Genomic DNA, 13916 nt, shown 5'->3' with positions numbered 1-13916 from the left:
ATGTGACACTCTCCAACTAGGTCTGAGATAAGCAAAAGAATATTTATAATTATTAATTTTTGTTAACCTAGAGGTTTCCTAGATTATAAAGACAACAAAAACATTACCCTGCTAGTGACAAGCTTTATCATTCAGATCAGTTAAACATAGAAATAGGGCACACTCCTTTCACAGTGATAGCATTTAACCTAAAGAACGTCCAAGCAAGAGAACTGGATTTTTCCATTTTCTGTATCCTCAAGAGAAGACTTGGATGCGTGAGGGAGTCCACCTCTTCTTTTATGAAGAAGAAAACTTTCTTCAAGAAAACTTCCCTCCTGTATTCCTCTTATCCTTTGTCAACAGCTTGTCACCATTGCTGCACTGCACCTTGCTGCTACTCCAAAATAAATGACTGTAGGACCATGTTCTTGGCTAAAGAATTGCTAAAATGATGCAAGTTAAATATTTATGTTATATACATATATATATATATATAATGAAAAACAGGAAAAATATTTCTAACCTGAACCATTTCAATGTCACTATTTCCTGCCTGGTCCCTGTCAGTGATTTTATGGGCCCCACAGAAGCAGAAATGAACTCTGGTGCAGCAACAGAAGGGATTGGCCAAGGTCAATGAGAGCTGCCTATGCTGGTTCACCCAAATACAAAATTAACGTGCAGCTACCTGATCTTGACAGCCAAGCACAAGTTACTGGCAACTGTGTTAACTATGAGGTCAGCTCAAAAAGTGTTGTACATCACCTGACTTTAAAGCTTATCAGTTCATGAAAGCCTTATGGGAAAAGACTGTTTAACCAGCAATACAAGAGGAGAAGGAGATTGCTACCCACTTGTCAAATCTTAAATAATTAAATGTTATTAACTGCATTTCAGCATGTCCTATTAAACTTAAAAATAATATTTAATCTTTAACAAAGAAAATCTATATATACCGAATATTCATTCTGATACCTCTGTGATTACCTTAAAGAGGGCAGGGGGTATGTTGATTTTACCTGCAATACCATTAACTATAAAGGCGGCCCTAATTTATTAGTGAGACCAGTTTGATCAGAATGCAGCTAACTTCTGATTTCATGTACCATAAAATAAAAATTCTGTTAAAGAAACCATTCAAAGGTGGGGAAAAGGAAAAGGAAGAGGAAAAGGAAGAGGAAGAGGAAGAGGAAAAGGAACAGGAAAGGAAAGGAAAGGAAAGGAAAGGAAAGGAAAGGAAAGGAAAGGAAAGGAAAGGAAAGGAAAGGAAAGGAAAGGAAAGGAAAGGAAAGGAAAGGAAAGGAAAGGAAAGGAAAGGAAAGGAAAGGAAAGGAAAGGAAAGGAAAGGAAAGGAAAGGAAAGGAAAGGAAAGGAAAGGAAAGGGAAAGGGAAAGGGAAGGGGAAGGGGAAGGGGAAGGGGAAGAGGAAGAGGAAGAGGAAGAGGAAGAGGAAGAGGAAGAGGAAGAGGAAGAGGAAGAGGAAGAGGAAGAGGAAGAGGAAGAGGAAGAGGAAGAGGAAGAGGAAGAGGAAGAGGAAGAGGAAGAGGAAGAGGAAGAGGAAGAGGAAGAGGAAGAGGAAGAGGAAGAGGAAGAGGAACATTCTGGAAGAGAGACATCCAGGTCTAATAGGGATAGTATATTCTTTTCCAGTTTAGACTGCCCGTGTTTACTGTGTCTGGCTGGGATGGAGTTAACTTTCCTTGCAGCAGCCCATACAGTGCTGTGCTCTGCCCTTGTAGCTAGAGCAGCACTGGTATCACACCAATGTTGTGTCTACTGCTGGGCAGTGCTGGCAGGATTCCCTCCAACGCCCAGCAGGCTGGGGGTGGGCAAGTGATGAGGAGGGGACATCACCAGGGCAGATGACCTAAACCAACCAAAGGGATATTCCATACCAGAGAATTGCAGTGCTCCCCTTACAAAATAGGTCTTGTGTATCTTGATAAATTGTTGCAACCTCTGTACTATTACCTGAAATCAACATTGTCCCTAATCTCAAATGATGTACCAAAGTGGCAGCTTCAAGTGGGATTTCAAACATAGGCCCTGCATTGCTGAGCTCTAGGTCCCAGTTCAACACCTTAATTCCTATCTTTCATCCTGAGGCACCTGACTTCCTATACAGCTGAATACTATGGGAGACAGTTCTGCAGTCCTTGCCTGATTGCAGGTCTCTGCAGACTTAAGGTGTATAAGACCTTTACTGACCCAGCACTTCCTAGCCCTAGACAATAGAATTATCTGAAAATGTGGCAGTTTTAAAATATTCTACAATGGGAAATGTTCAGTTTATGATTTGGTTCACATCTTCTAAATACATGCCTTTGAGCAGAACATCTTCAGCATTCAGAGAGGATAATGAGGTAATGATAAATTACTGGTTTTGATGTCTGTTTGGCTAGCAGCCACTAGCAGCAGTTAGGATCAAAAGAACAACAGATGTCCTTTATAATATATCAGTTGCTGAGGGGATGATCCCAGATCTGAAGCTCTGTAAGTCCCTTCAAGAGGAGAACATAAGGGTAGAAAATATCACAGAGGTAGAATTAGATTATACAAAATATATATTTGAGATGAATACCTTATGTATCTTTGATTTCTTGGGCCAGTCTGCTGAGTTTAGTTACAAAAGATCAAGTACTTGGACTCCAGAAATAGATGGAAATATAATAAATGTTATGTTCATTATGTTCAGGAAAATAAGGAAAGGAGGTTTATCAGTTTTATAGTGTATGTCTTTACAAATCATTACAAATGATTTGCTAGAAACAGTGTTTTTCAGCTTCTCAGAGATATCCTTTCTCTCATCTGTTTTGTTATTGTTTGTTTTGTATTGTTTGTTGTTGTTTAATGGTGATACAGACACTTTCAGCTGGTAGATATTAAACTAGAAACAGCTGGATTCTCTCTACAAAATATTTTACTACAGACAACCTATATGTCTGTTGTCTGTCCTTCTTTCTTAAACAGACCCCTGCATGTTAGACAGCATGCAGGAGCTTGGGGCATACCATAGACAAACACACACAAAAATTGAAAAAAATGGCAGTCAAGGCTAGCGTGGGTTGTGTCTTTGTTTTATCCTGAGCCATTACTAGTTGTTTACACAAAGAAACACAGGATATAATTTTGATATTTACAATTTAATTTTGTTAAGATGCCCACTTAATGATTGCTTCTGCCTTGCCCACACTGCTGTTCTGGCCTCCAGAAGCGACCACACTGCACTTGTATTTTCTGTCCCCTAGAAGAAAGCAGGGTTTTCCTCTCTTTTCAACTGTTTTTTTTCACAAAGCTTTTTTTTTTTTTTTTTTCTTTCTCATAATCTACAGTTTAAATTTACAACAAATCCCATGTTGCTTTTTCCAAAGGTCAGTTGAGGTTGCTCTCTTTTGGCAGGTAGAATATGTGCAAATCAGAATTTCTCATGCAGATGAATAATGGATGGTTTGTTACTGTTATTATTTCAATCAGAATACTAATTACAGAAAGTATTTGAATGGTGAAATAGGGCAAGAAAGAAAGCAACTTGTAATCTTCCATAACCAACACACTTGTTATTTTACTTTGGGCTTAGAATAAAGTGGCATTCAACAAGTTGATGAAAACTTTTCATTCGAAACACTTAAACCTCACTACAAAGAGTGTCAAAACCCACTTAACACTCTGTAAGAGGTATCTGTAGGATATGCCTGTTCACATAGAAAAACAATGTACAATATTGTGCAAAATTACTGACTTGGTTCCGGAAAGGCATATAGATATACTTGATTATTTCCAATGGTGTTTTATTCTTTCAGCAAGACTAACATAACTACATAAATGGAAAATTTTATCGTCAGTATAATGGCCAAGTTATTCCATCAATAATTTAGCCAAGTGTAAAGTAACATATTAGTCTGGGAGTATCATCCAAAATTTCAGAGGCACTACAGTGTGATATATAGATATATAGATATATATACACATACATTTATACACACAGCCACAAATAAAAAATAAAAATAAAAAAATCATAGAATCATGGAAAGGTTTGGGCTGGAAGAAACCTTAAAGATCATCTAATTCCAATACCCTGCCACAGGCAGGGCCACTTTCTACTAGATCATTGGAACATGAAGAATCATTGGGTTCAAGTCCTGAGCAGAAACACAATGTGCTTTTACTGTGTTGGAGATGGTACTTCTCTGGTACATCATTGGGTAGCTTTTTCTGTTTTATATAGTATATGACTAAGCATGGAAAACTTCTCTCAACCAGACATCTGTTGATGTCAACCACAGTGTTTGTAAGCTGCAGACAATTGAAGTCCATCTAAACAGATCAGAGAAGTTCTAAACAGATCAGAGAAGTTGATGTCTCATTCCTTCTTGTTTCCTTTTTGTCATCCCTGTGAATACCAAATTTAATATTATTTAGCTGTCTGACCAACTTAGTACTGGAAGGATTCATTTTGAAACTCTTCCACACATTGGCGAACAGGGAGACTGAAAATTGAACATAATTTGAACATATTTTGACTCTTAAGTTCCAAATGATTCCCACTCTAACCAATGATAGATGCGGTTCATCATGCCTAATTTTCTGTTGTCCAAAAGTTAGATGTCTTCGTATTAGCCACCTGACACAGCCTTCATTTGCAGTTTTCAGAAATGTGAGCTTCAGGAGAATGACTACTCTCATCCTGAAATAGGTATAAAAAATTTGAACAAATGATTCAGCTAAAAGGGTTCATGTTTCTTTCTATTAACTCTGATGATTATCTGAGATATAAACATTTAGAACTTGTGAAGGTTACCTGGATGAATTCCAGCTGTCGTGTTTGCTGGTGTTTTTTCCCCCACTCCCAATCCCCAAATATAAGCATGAGCTTTTCAGCATAAATAAATATATCAGAATCTGGATATCACTTTGAATACTGTCAAACAGAAATACTGAGAAAGATTTCACAGAAAAATGTGAGCACTAAAAATTGTCAATACAGGCTTACCAATTGGAATTTCAAAATTATTTTATCCTTTGCTATTAAAGAGAGTTGCAGGCTTGTCCTATTTTTCATAAAAGTCTCTGCCTGTAAAATCTATAAGTGTGTATTTGTCTTCGTCATTATTCAGAAATAAAAAGTTCAGGTCTTACTGAGAAAGGCCTATTTTTTAACTGTAAATGTAGTTCTACAAAGTATTGCAGAATGTATGACTCACAACTGAAAAAAATGTAAATGGAAAAATAAGAAAGCTGTGTGTCAAATATGTTGAGTGATAGAAGAGCTGACAACATGAAATCTATGGACTTTGGTAGTACTATACTTAAGAACTTACATGTGTAGTTATAAGCATACAAGAAAAATATTTAGTTACAGTCCTACTATATTATAAAAGTAGATGCACTGGAAACACTTAACAAAGACTATATCAGAATACCTCCCACTTTATAAAAATATATTCCCCACTTTCATAAAAATATATTTGGTGCAAATATCAAGACTCAGATGCTAAAATACATGTAGCATCCTGATGCATAATTATTCAGTTTGCCAACTCTTCCAACAGCATTGGAAAAATAAAGACACATTCCCATCCTTGGCACAAAACAAATTTGTTGAACAGAACCCTGGACCCTGGACAGAGCCTACAGACAAAACTCCCACTGAGTATCTCAACGTTAGCTTTTTGTTACATAATCACCCATATGAACCCATACTTGAATCAAAATTATTAAAGGATCTTTATGTAATTATAATACGTGAACAGTGATGTTAAATAGACAATATCCATATAAAAGGAAATAGAAATTCAAGGAATTCCCACACTGCAGCAAACAAATCAAATTAATAAAACATTTTTTTCCTCTTGCGTTTACACTTTGCTCCACTAAGTCATAGAATTGAAAGCAAAATCACAAGTGGTAAATAAAAATATCTGCTTTGCAAACAAAAATAAAGATGAAATGATTTAGAAATAGAAATATTATAGAGTTGTTATCCATTTGGGACTACAGAGTCTGTTTTGTTTTTAAGTTGTTTCTAGTATCTGTCCGTACTGAAGAGAATACAAAATACCAAATTTATAATTTCAGATTTAGAAACTTGTTTGCATTTCTCATGATTTAAGATTTTATGCCACATGTAGCTGGAGGCACTACTGCAGAGTCAGGGAATTTCACTTATACAAGTTCCATGCCCTTCTTTTCAAAGTATAGGAAGATCCATTATTTCAAGACAGAAATTTAAATTGCGAAAGTAGAAAACAAGAGCGCTGAGAGCTCAGGAGTTAACAACCTTCTCTCAAACTATACTTGTTAAGTGTCCTCAGTGGATACTCAGTAACTTCTGAAGCCATTATCTCTTGCCAGTAGGGTTTTAAGTCTGGCTTACCTTAATAGAAATCATAAGATTTTGGATGAAAAATTATAAAAGACCACAATCTCAGACAGAGGCAAAGACAAAACAAAGTAAGACAAGTTTCTGAGCTATGTCCATATCATTTACTTTTATCATTCTTCTTTTGTGCTCCGTGGTTCATTCTCCCTGTGTCACCATGAATGTGGTATTTCCACTTTTACTTTATTATCAAGTTTAAAAACAACTTTAGTTGTTTTTTTAGTAACCATTAGTTTCATGAAATCCTTCTTCAATCATGCCTCAGAAAGGAACAGTTGCACACTTGTGGTGGTTTTTCCTCGGGTGGGTGGCCGAGCTCCACCACAACCGCTTTCTCACTCCCCCTCCTGAAAGAGGAACGGGGAGAAAATACGGTGAAAAGGGCTCAAGGGTTGAGATAAGGACGAGGAGATCGCACAGTAATTATCATGATGGGCAAAACAGACTCAGCATAGGGAGATAGTAGATTTATTGCCTATTACTAACAAGCTAGAGAAGCGAGAAACAAAGGAAAGAAACCAAAAGCACCTTCCCCCCCATCCACCCTCTTCCACCTCCTCCCCCCGAGCAGCACAGGGGAATGGGGGAATGGGGGTTATGGTCAGTCTATAGCGCTTCTTCTCTGCTGCTCCTTCTCGGTCACTCTCGTCCCCTGTGCTGTGGGGTCCCTCCCACGGGATGCAGTCCTTGGTGAACTGATCCAATGTGGGCTGCCCACAGGCAGCAGCTCTTCAAGAACTGCTCCAGATATGGGTCCGTACCACGCGGTTCATCCCTCAGGAGCAAACTGCTCCTACCTGGGTCCCCCATGGGCAGCAGCTCCTGCCAGGTCACCTGCTCCTGCGTGGTCTCCTCTGCACGGGCTACAGGTCCGGCCTGGAATCTGCTCCGGCAGGGGTCTTCCACAGGCCGCAGTCTCCCTCAGTGCAGGTCTACCTGCTCCACCGTGGTCTCCTCCATGGGCTGCAGGGTGGAACCCTGCTCCACCGTGGTACTCCATGGGCTGCAGGGGGACAACCTGCTTCACCATGGTCCTCAATACAGGCCGCAGGGGACTTCTGCTCCGGCACCTGGAGCACCTCTCCCCCTCCTTCTTCACTGACCTTGGCTGCCTGCAAGGCTGTTCCTCACTCCTCTCACTCTCCCAGCTGCTGTGTGGTGCAGCGTTTTTTTTTCCCTGTCTTAAATATGCTCTCACAGAGGCTCAAACAACATCTCTTATTGGCTCAGCTCTGGTCAGCAGTGGGGCTCTTACCAAACATGGGGCAGCTTCTAGATCCTTCTCACAGAAGCCACCCCTATGGCCCCCCGCTACCAAAACCTTGCCACATAAACCCACTACAACACTATATTTTAAGTTGCATGCCATATTTAAACTTTAAGATGTCTAGATTTGAAGCATAAATTTATCAAATGAAAACACCAATAAAATTATACTCAGGAAAAAAAGTTTTAGTGATCCCCATGAAAAAATCTGCAAGTCTGTTTTATACTAATTTTGTTTCAGGTCAAAGTGTTAAATTTATTTTAAAACATGTAAGAACTACTTTCTCTTAACCAAAACTTGAGGACCTTTACTAGGCCAAATGAGTACTCCTGTCTGTTGGACTAAGATTCATTTGTGTTTTAGACCAGGACGAGGATCCTTCTTTGTTTTAGAGCTACAGTGTTCTCAGCAGAGAACAGATCTCATGTACACAACCACAGTTAAAATATTTGAGATTATTAATAGATTAAAAACTGTAAGACCAGTTATAAACAACAGCAGATTTGGTGTTCAAAATAGGGAGGAGTTAATGTATTGGAGTTACAAAAACGATACTGGTATGGACCTATCTAATCCTTAAATCTATCTGAAGATTAATAGACATTGGAAATAAATTGACAAAACAAGTTGTATCAGTAAGTCTATTTGAACTTTAAGGTTTATTTCCGTATAATCCTGCTGCAGAAATGTTTGTTCCTTTGAAGTTGGTGTGCTTTTCAAGACATATTTACAATTTAGTAAAAATACAGCCCTTGCTGTTCTCCAGAGAACAAAATGGTTCATCCTATTTCACAGATGTGGCACCCTATTCCTGGACTCAAATGTCAGACCTTTTGGGAAAGCACATCCCATGGTTTGAGGCATGCAGTAATTTAAATTTAGATCAAGTCAACAGGAAAAGCTTCCTGTCAGAGTGCATTCTTTTAGCCAAAAGGAAGTGATAGAATATAGTTCAACACATAAAAAATTCAACTTGCAAACACTTTTAGTAAGTGTAAATGGAACAGTAGGAAAAAAAAAATCTTGTAATTAACAAATTTTCTCTTTCCATCTTTAGATTCTCTGAAGCTCTTGCTTGAATACTTCTGTAATAACTTATTACAGGAGAGATTTAAGATAGATTATAGGAAAGATTCAAACTCAAGCTTTTTGTCAACCTACATTACCCCAGTTAAGACACTGTGGTTCATGAAATGGAAAGCACAATAGAAATTTAATTGAATTTAATGTTGTTATTATTTGGTTTGCATAATGATCTATTTATCTACAAATGTTAGGTTTTACTTTAAATCTAGATATCTACAATGTACCATATGTGGGTAAGGACCTGAACTTTACCTATGTTCAAGAAGACATCTTTGAAAATGGACTTCTCTATTTTCTCCATGTCTTTTAGTGGAAATTTCCATTCTTCTCCATTTCTTTGTTGGAAAAATACAAAGACCATTCCTTCCAATAAAAGTTATTTTATGATCCATTTAAAGAAGTCCAACCATGAAAACCTCTATGGACAGCAAAGCAAATTTACAAGAAGCTGACTTTTTAGAAGCAATTCAAACTGAATTGTTTTTCAGTGGTACTGTAATGTTTTAAATGCTTTTGAATGCCTTTTTTTTTCTTTTTTTTTTTCTTTTTTCTTTTTTCTATTTTCTTTTTTCTTTTCCATTTGTAAATTCCTATGTTTCTACTGGGAAAAAAAGGGGGGGGGGCAGATTTTCTTTAAATATGAATATGATTACTTCCAATGTGAAAAATTACTGTCATATTAAACTGTAGGTAACACCTACTGTTTTCCATAATATATATATACATATATTTTTTTTTTCCCTAGGAACTAAATTTGTGTTTTAAAGTTCTCTTTATATAAAACCAAAGACTGCAATCCAGAAGTCCAGACATGAAACCAATTTTTATAAAAAGCAAATGTCCTAGTTTAACTATTAGGATCTCAATTTAGTATCTCTTTTTTATAGTGGAAAATAGATTATTTTCCTCTTCCACAAAGTTTCTCAGTGAAAAAGAGGACACTAGAATGATTTTCTTTCAGTTATGGTACAATGAAAGAAATTTCCATTTAAAAAAAAAAAAAAGCCATCAAAGGTAGCTTTATTTTATATAAGAGCTGTGGACACACAGATGGATTATTGCTTTACTTGAACACAGATTCATTCCTCAGCACTTCTGCTTCCCTTCATCAACATTCCAATCTGCAGGCCTCCGGCTGCAGCCACACACACAGGCACTCACAGTGGTATGGAGGAGCTGATTGTATGGCCTGAAGTGTATGAAGAAAGGCTTATTACAAAGCAAACGCATGAGGGTTTCCTACAGTGTCACTCCCCTCAAGCAAGCAAGGCAGGAAATTGATCATGATTCTGCAAAGTAATTAAATTTGAAAGGAAAAGTAAACCCTATTTATCTAAAGAAAGCTTTGGTTTAACTAAAGACAGCATCTAAGGCCTTCCCAAAGAAAATATCTAAAATAAAGAAGTTATGAAAGGTGAGACAGAATAGATGTAAATAGAATGAATGTAAATTCATGTTATGCAAACAAAACTTAAGGTTAAATGCACCAAACATCCTCACTTTTGTACAAAAAGAACATGAAAAGTCTACAGCGCTGACAGAAATATTTTATGACATGTATCTGATGACAGTGAAAGACAAGTGTCTCACTTACCATAGTAAAATCCAAGAACAGGTCCAGTGATCTAAAAATAAAAAAGGCACAGTTAAAATACTTCAGTCAGTAGTTTAATAATTTAGAATTATAGCACACTCTAAATATTGGATTTTTCAATTCTAGTGGTAGACACTCAAACCCGTTGAATTCTGCCCTTGTGAATACTACTATTTGTTTGTTTGTTTGTTTGTTTGTTTGATTTATCACATAAAGAATACCTAACGGTGTTTGGAGGAAGGCCTGAGTTCATTTAATCTAACATGTCTAAAAACTTGCACTAATTTCACATAATGTAGTTGAAATAAGACCTCCATCAAATTCAAAGGCATCCGTACAGCCAGTTTTTTAGTTATGGTGTGGCTCAATCTGTCGGTATTCTCATAATTAGATACCTATTGCACAACTCACTGTTTTCAAGTCTTAAAATATAACCTTATCAAGTTGTGAAGTATAAAACTCTTAGACACTTGTATGTATTTTCATAGTCACTCAAAAGAGAAATCAAGAAACCAATGTTGGTAGGCAATTATCTCTGCATGAGGTTACACAATAATTATATATAAAAAAAACCAAAAACAAAAACAAAAAACAGAGAGTGTTTTACCAAACTTAAAATTGTTCACTAGGTTTGCTAATCTATCTAGAAAAGACCAACACCTGAAGTAGCCCATACCAACCACCAGAGAAAGCAAAAATGAGAACAAATCTAAACACGGCATCCAGCCAATGTCATGGGGTGCAGTTCTTCCACCCTGCAGTGATTGTCTTGCACTATGACTCATCCAGCTCTGAAGTAATCTAATAAAGATATGATTCAGGGCAGTGTGATAGGAATCATGATTGATTTTGTATGCACAGGTTTCTGACATGTACAAATGGAGAGGACTATTTCATAGATAATGATTTGATGCTTACAGAAAGCCAAAGACATAACTCATAACACAAGCCACTTTTCTTTGTAGGAGAGAATATTTTACTTCATGTAAAGGCTGTGTAGAAAACAGTATTTAACTTGTAATAAACTTTAATTAAATAAAATGTTAGCTCTGAACTAGAGAAATAATGAACATATAAATGTTTTTCGTAAATTATTCTCTCGACTATTGGAATGAATTATTTTCAGCCATATCTTTTATGACTATTCACTTGCTTGGATTTAATTAGCAGTTTTGCCAAGAAAAACACTAATTTTCAGCTTATGACTTGAAATATCCCAATACTAAATTATCAGATATGCTTTCTGAGTTCCAACAAGCCAGCTATTTGAAAAAGGTCCATCAAATCACAACAAAGAACCCATATTACTTTACCTCATAACATGCTTGAAAGTTAAGTAATGCAATTCATCTGCCACATTGCAAATTGAGAAGAATGAAGATCTGATTTTTTATTTGTTTGCTTTGTCTCTTTGTCTGTCTTTTAATGAATGTCTATCTAGAAATTATTGTTATGCTTAAGGAAGTCATGAACTTTTGATGGACAATTCACAACCATAAAAACAATTGATACATTTGGCAGTTAGGCACATTCAAAATGCATATTCAGCACTATCACAGAACAAAACCAATCACAACTTTGTCTTCTTCCATGCCTATGAATGAGCAGTCTCATTAGCAGTTAACACTATAAATAAGGAAACTTTTCCATATGGAATCTCTTCCCTTCTGTTTACCTTTGCTCTTCTCTGTCCGATATCGACAACCATAACAAAACACCAGAAAACTTCAGATGAACGAGTTTTCAAAAAATGTTCATGACTTAAGTCAACTATACTAAATTATGTATCAAATACAACTCAATTAATTCAACTTTTTTTTTTTTAATTTTTATCAGACACCATTATATGATACATTATTTTGAAACACACTGAAATTTTCATTAGGTTTTTAGATCAAACAAAGGCTTTACTCAGCCTGAAATTAAGTGTCATTACTTCTCATTAATCTTCAGATACAGATTATATGTATTATAGTGTATGTGTATATATGTGTAACGTACATGTGTATGTATATATGTATACAAAAGGTAAATTTCCCTACAGTTTTGCTGTTTTTTTAGAAGAGTTGGAAAACAAAACAGAGTTTGTACTCTCCACCCAAGACTATACCTCTCTGTGGCAATCCCCACCCAATTCCTGGATCCCTCTGGACATGTGTACATTTCTAGCAAGATGACTACTGGAAACTGCTCCAAGTTCTCACTGAGGTATTTCTAATTCTCTCTTCTTTCATCTAGAAACTTTTTTTTGTTTCTTATAGCAAATGCCAGTCAATTAGCGTAAAGAAAACAGATAGATTAACTTCACTGAAGAAAAACAATATAGAGTAAGAATTGAATTTACAGATATCAGAAGTCATACATGAAGTGCCATAAAGTCTGCAGAATGTGAAGCAATAGTTTAGTTACTGCACATAGCCACCTTTCTAACTTTTATTCCAAACTGCCAGTTTCCATTACAGTTTCAATTCATTTATTACTGCACCTTTCTTTCTTTCTTCTTGCAATCATTTATTTAGAAAAGCAAGCTTCTCTTGCATTTACCACTGGTGTGGAGAACTAGAATGAACCTGGTTTTCACAGATATTAACCAAGCTTATTCTTATATCACATAGAGTTATACTGTGAACCACATCTACATTTAAACAACTGGCCAACATGTACTGTCATATATCTTGTTCTAAAACAATTAAAGTGTTATAAAACTACATAGACAAGCTGTACTCTCATACACTTTAAACTAATTCTATACTTACTCTTCTTCAAAACTGTAATGTCAGATTAAGTTAAATCACCTTATATTCTAAGTAAATGTTTTGTAACGTACAGCATTGTTGTGGTTTAACCTGGCCGGCAGCTAAACACCACACAGCTGTTCGCTCATCCTCCCCCCTCCCTCTCTGGGATGGGGGAGAGAAACGGGAAAGTGAAGCCTGTGAGTTGAGATAAAGACAGTTTATTAAGACAGGGAAATAATAATAATAATAATAATAATAGTGATAATGATAATAGTATTAACAATAATAATGTGTAAGAAAACAAGTGATGCACAATGGAATTGCTCACCACCCGCTGACCGATGCCCAGCCTATTCCCGAGCAGCCGGCCCCCCCCACCCCGGCCAGCCACCCCTATATATTGTTTAGCATGACGTCAGATGGTATGGAATACCCCTTTGGCCAGTTTGGGTCAGCTGTCCTGGGTCTGTCCCCTCCCAGCTCCTGCTGCACCCCCAGCCTGCTCGCTGGCAGGACAGAGCGAGAAGCCGAAAAGTCCTTGGCCTGGTGTAAGCATTGCTCTGCAACAATTAAAACATCAGCGTGTTATCAGCACTCTTCTCATCCTAATCCAAAACATAGCACCCTACCAGCTACTAGGAGGAAAATTAACTCTGTCCTAACTGAAACCAGGACAAGCATAGTTTCAGAAATTGTGTTCCACTATATTCATTTCCATTTATCTATTCGACGACTCTGCCTAAGTGATTTTATTTCCATGATTTTTCTTTAAATCTAATTTCATTAGGATTTAATGATTTCTTAAAGTGTTCTCTCTCTCTCTTTGTTTGTTTGTTTGTTTTTTTTTTCCTCACAAAACCAAGCTGTTGTT

At 36.8% G+C, this 13916-nt stretch overlaps 1 protein-coding gene across 4 annotated transcripts; it reads right to left on the bottom strand.

Annotated features, from left to right (window-relative positions):
• Nucleotides 1-1135: 1135 nt before the first annotated feature.
• LOC310896281 (uncharacterized protein) lies at nt 1136-13411 on the bottom strand. 4 transcript variants are annotated; one of them, XM_083828394.1, is made up of 5 exons: nt 13374-13410; nt 13135-13240; nt 10308-10338; nt 7158-7363; nt 1136-6707 (listed from the first exon to the last, which is right to left on the bottom strand). In XM_083828394.1, the coding sequence occupies exons 2-5, from the start codon at nt 13137-13139 to the stop codon at nt 6611-6613; spliced, it is 339 nt and encodes a 112-aa protein (XP_083684520.1). In that variant the 5' UTR covers nt 13140-13240; nt 13374-13410; the 3' UTR covers nt 1136-6610. The 4 variants fall into 4 exon arrangements, 2 of the variants coding, with proteins under 2 accessions (XP_083684520.1, XP_083684521.1); XM_083828395.1 differs by having other exon boundaries at nt 7195-7363; XR_014581340.1 differs by lacking the exon at nt 1136-6707 and having other exon boundaries at nt 6814-9902.
• Nucleotides 13412-13916: the final 505 nt, after the last annotated feature.

This window comes from Anser anser (assembly GCF_964211835.1).
Source record: "Anser anser genome assembly, chromosome: 3".
Classification (NCBI taxonomy): domain Eukaryota; kingdom Metazoa; phylum Chordata; class Aves; order Anseriformes; family Anatidae; genus Anser; species Anser anser.
Note: the sequence above shows the minus strand (reverse complement) of the source record. Positions and strands in the feature narration are given on the sequence as shown.

Bases quoted from the DNA above. Each gene is read 5' to 3' on its own strand.
- LOC310896281 (XM_083828394.1), bottom strand. The intron at 7,364-10,307 runs GTAAGTGAGACA...GTCCCCCTGCAG, and splicing joins TGTTCTTGGATTTTACTATG to CCCATGGAGTACCACGGTGG. The intron at 6,708-7,157 runs GTAGGAGCAGTT...TTCCTCTTTCAG, and splicing joins GCTGCCCATGGGGGACCCAG to GAGGGGGAGTGAGAAAGCGG.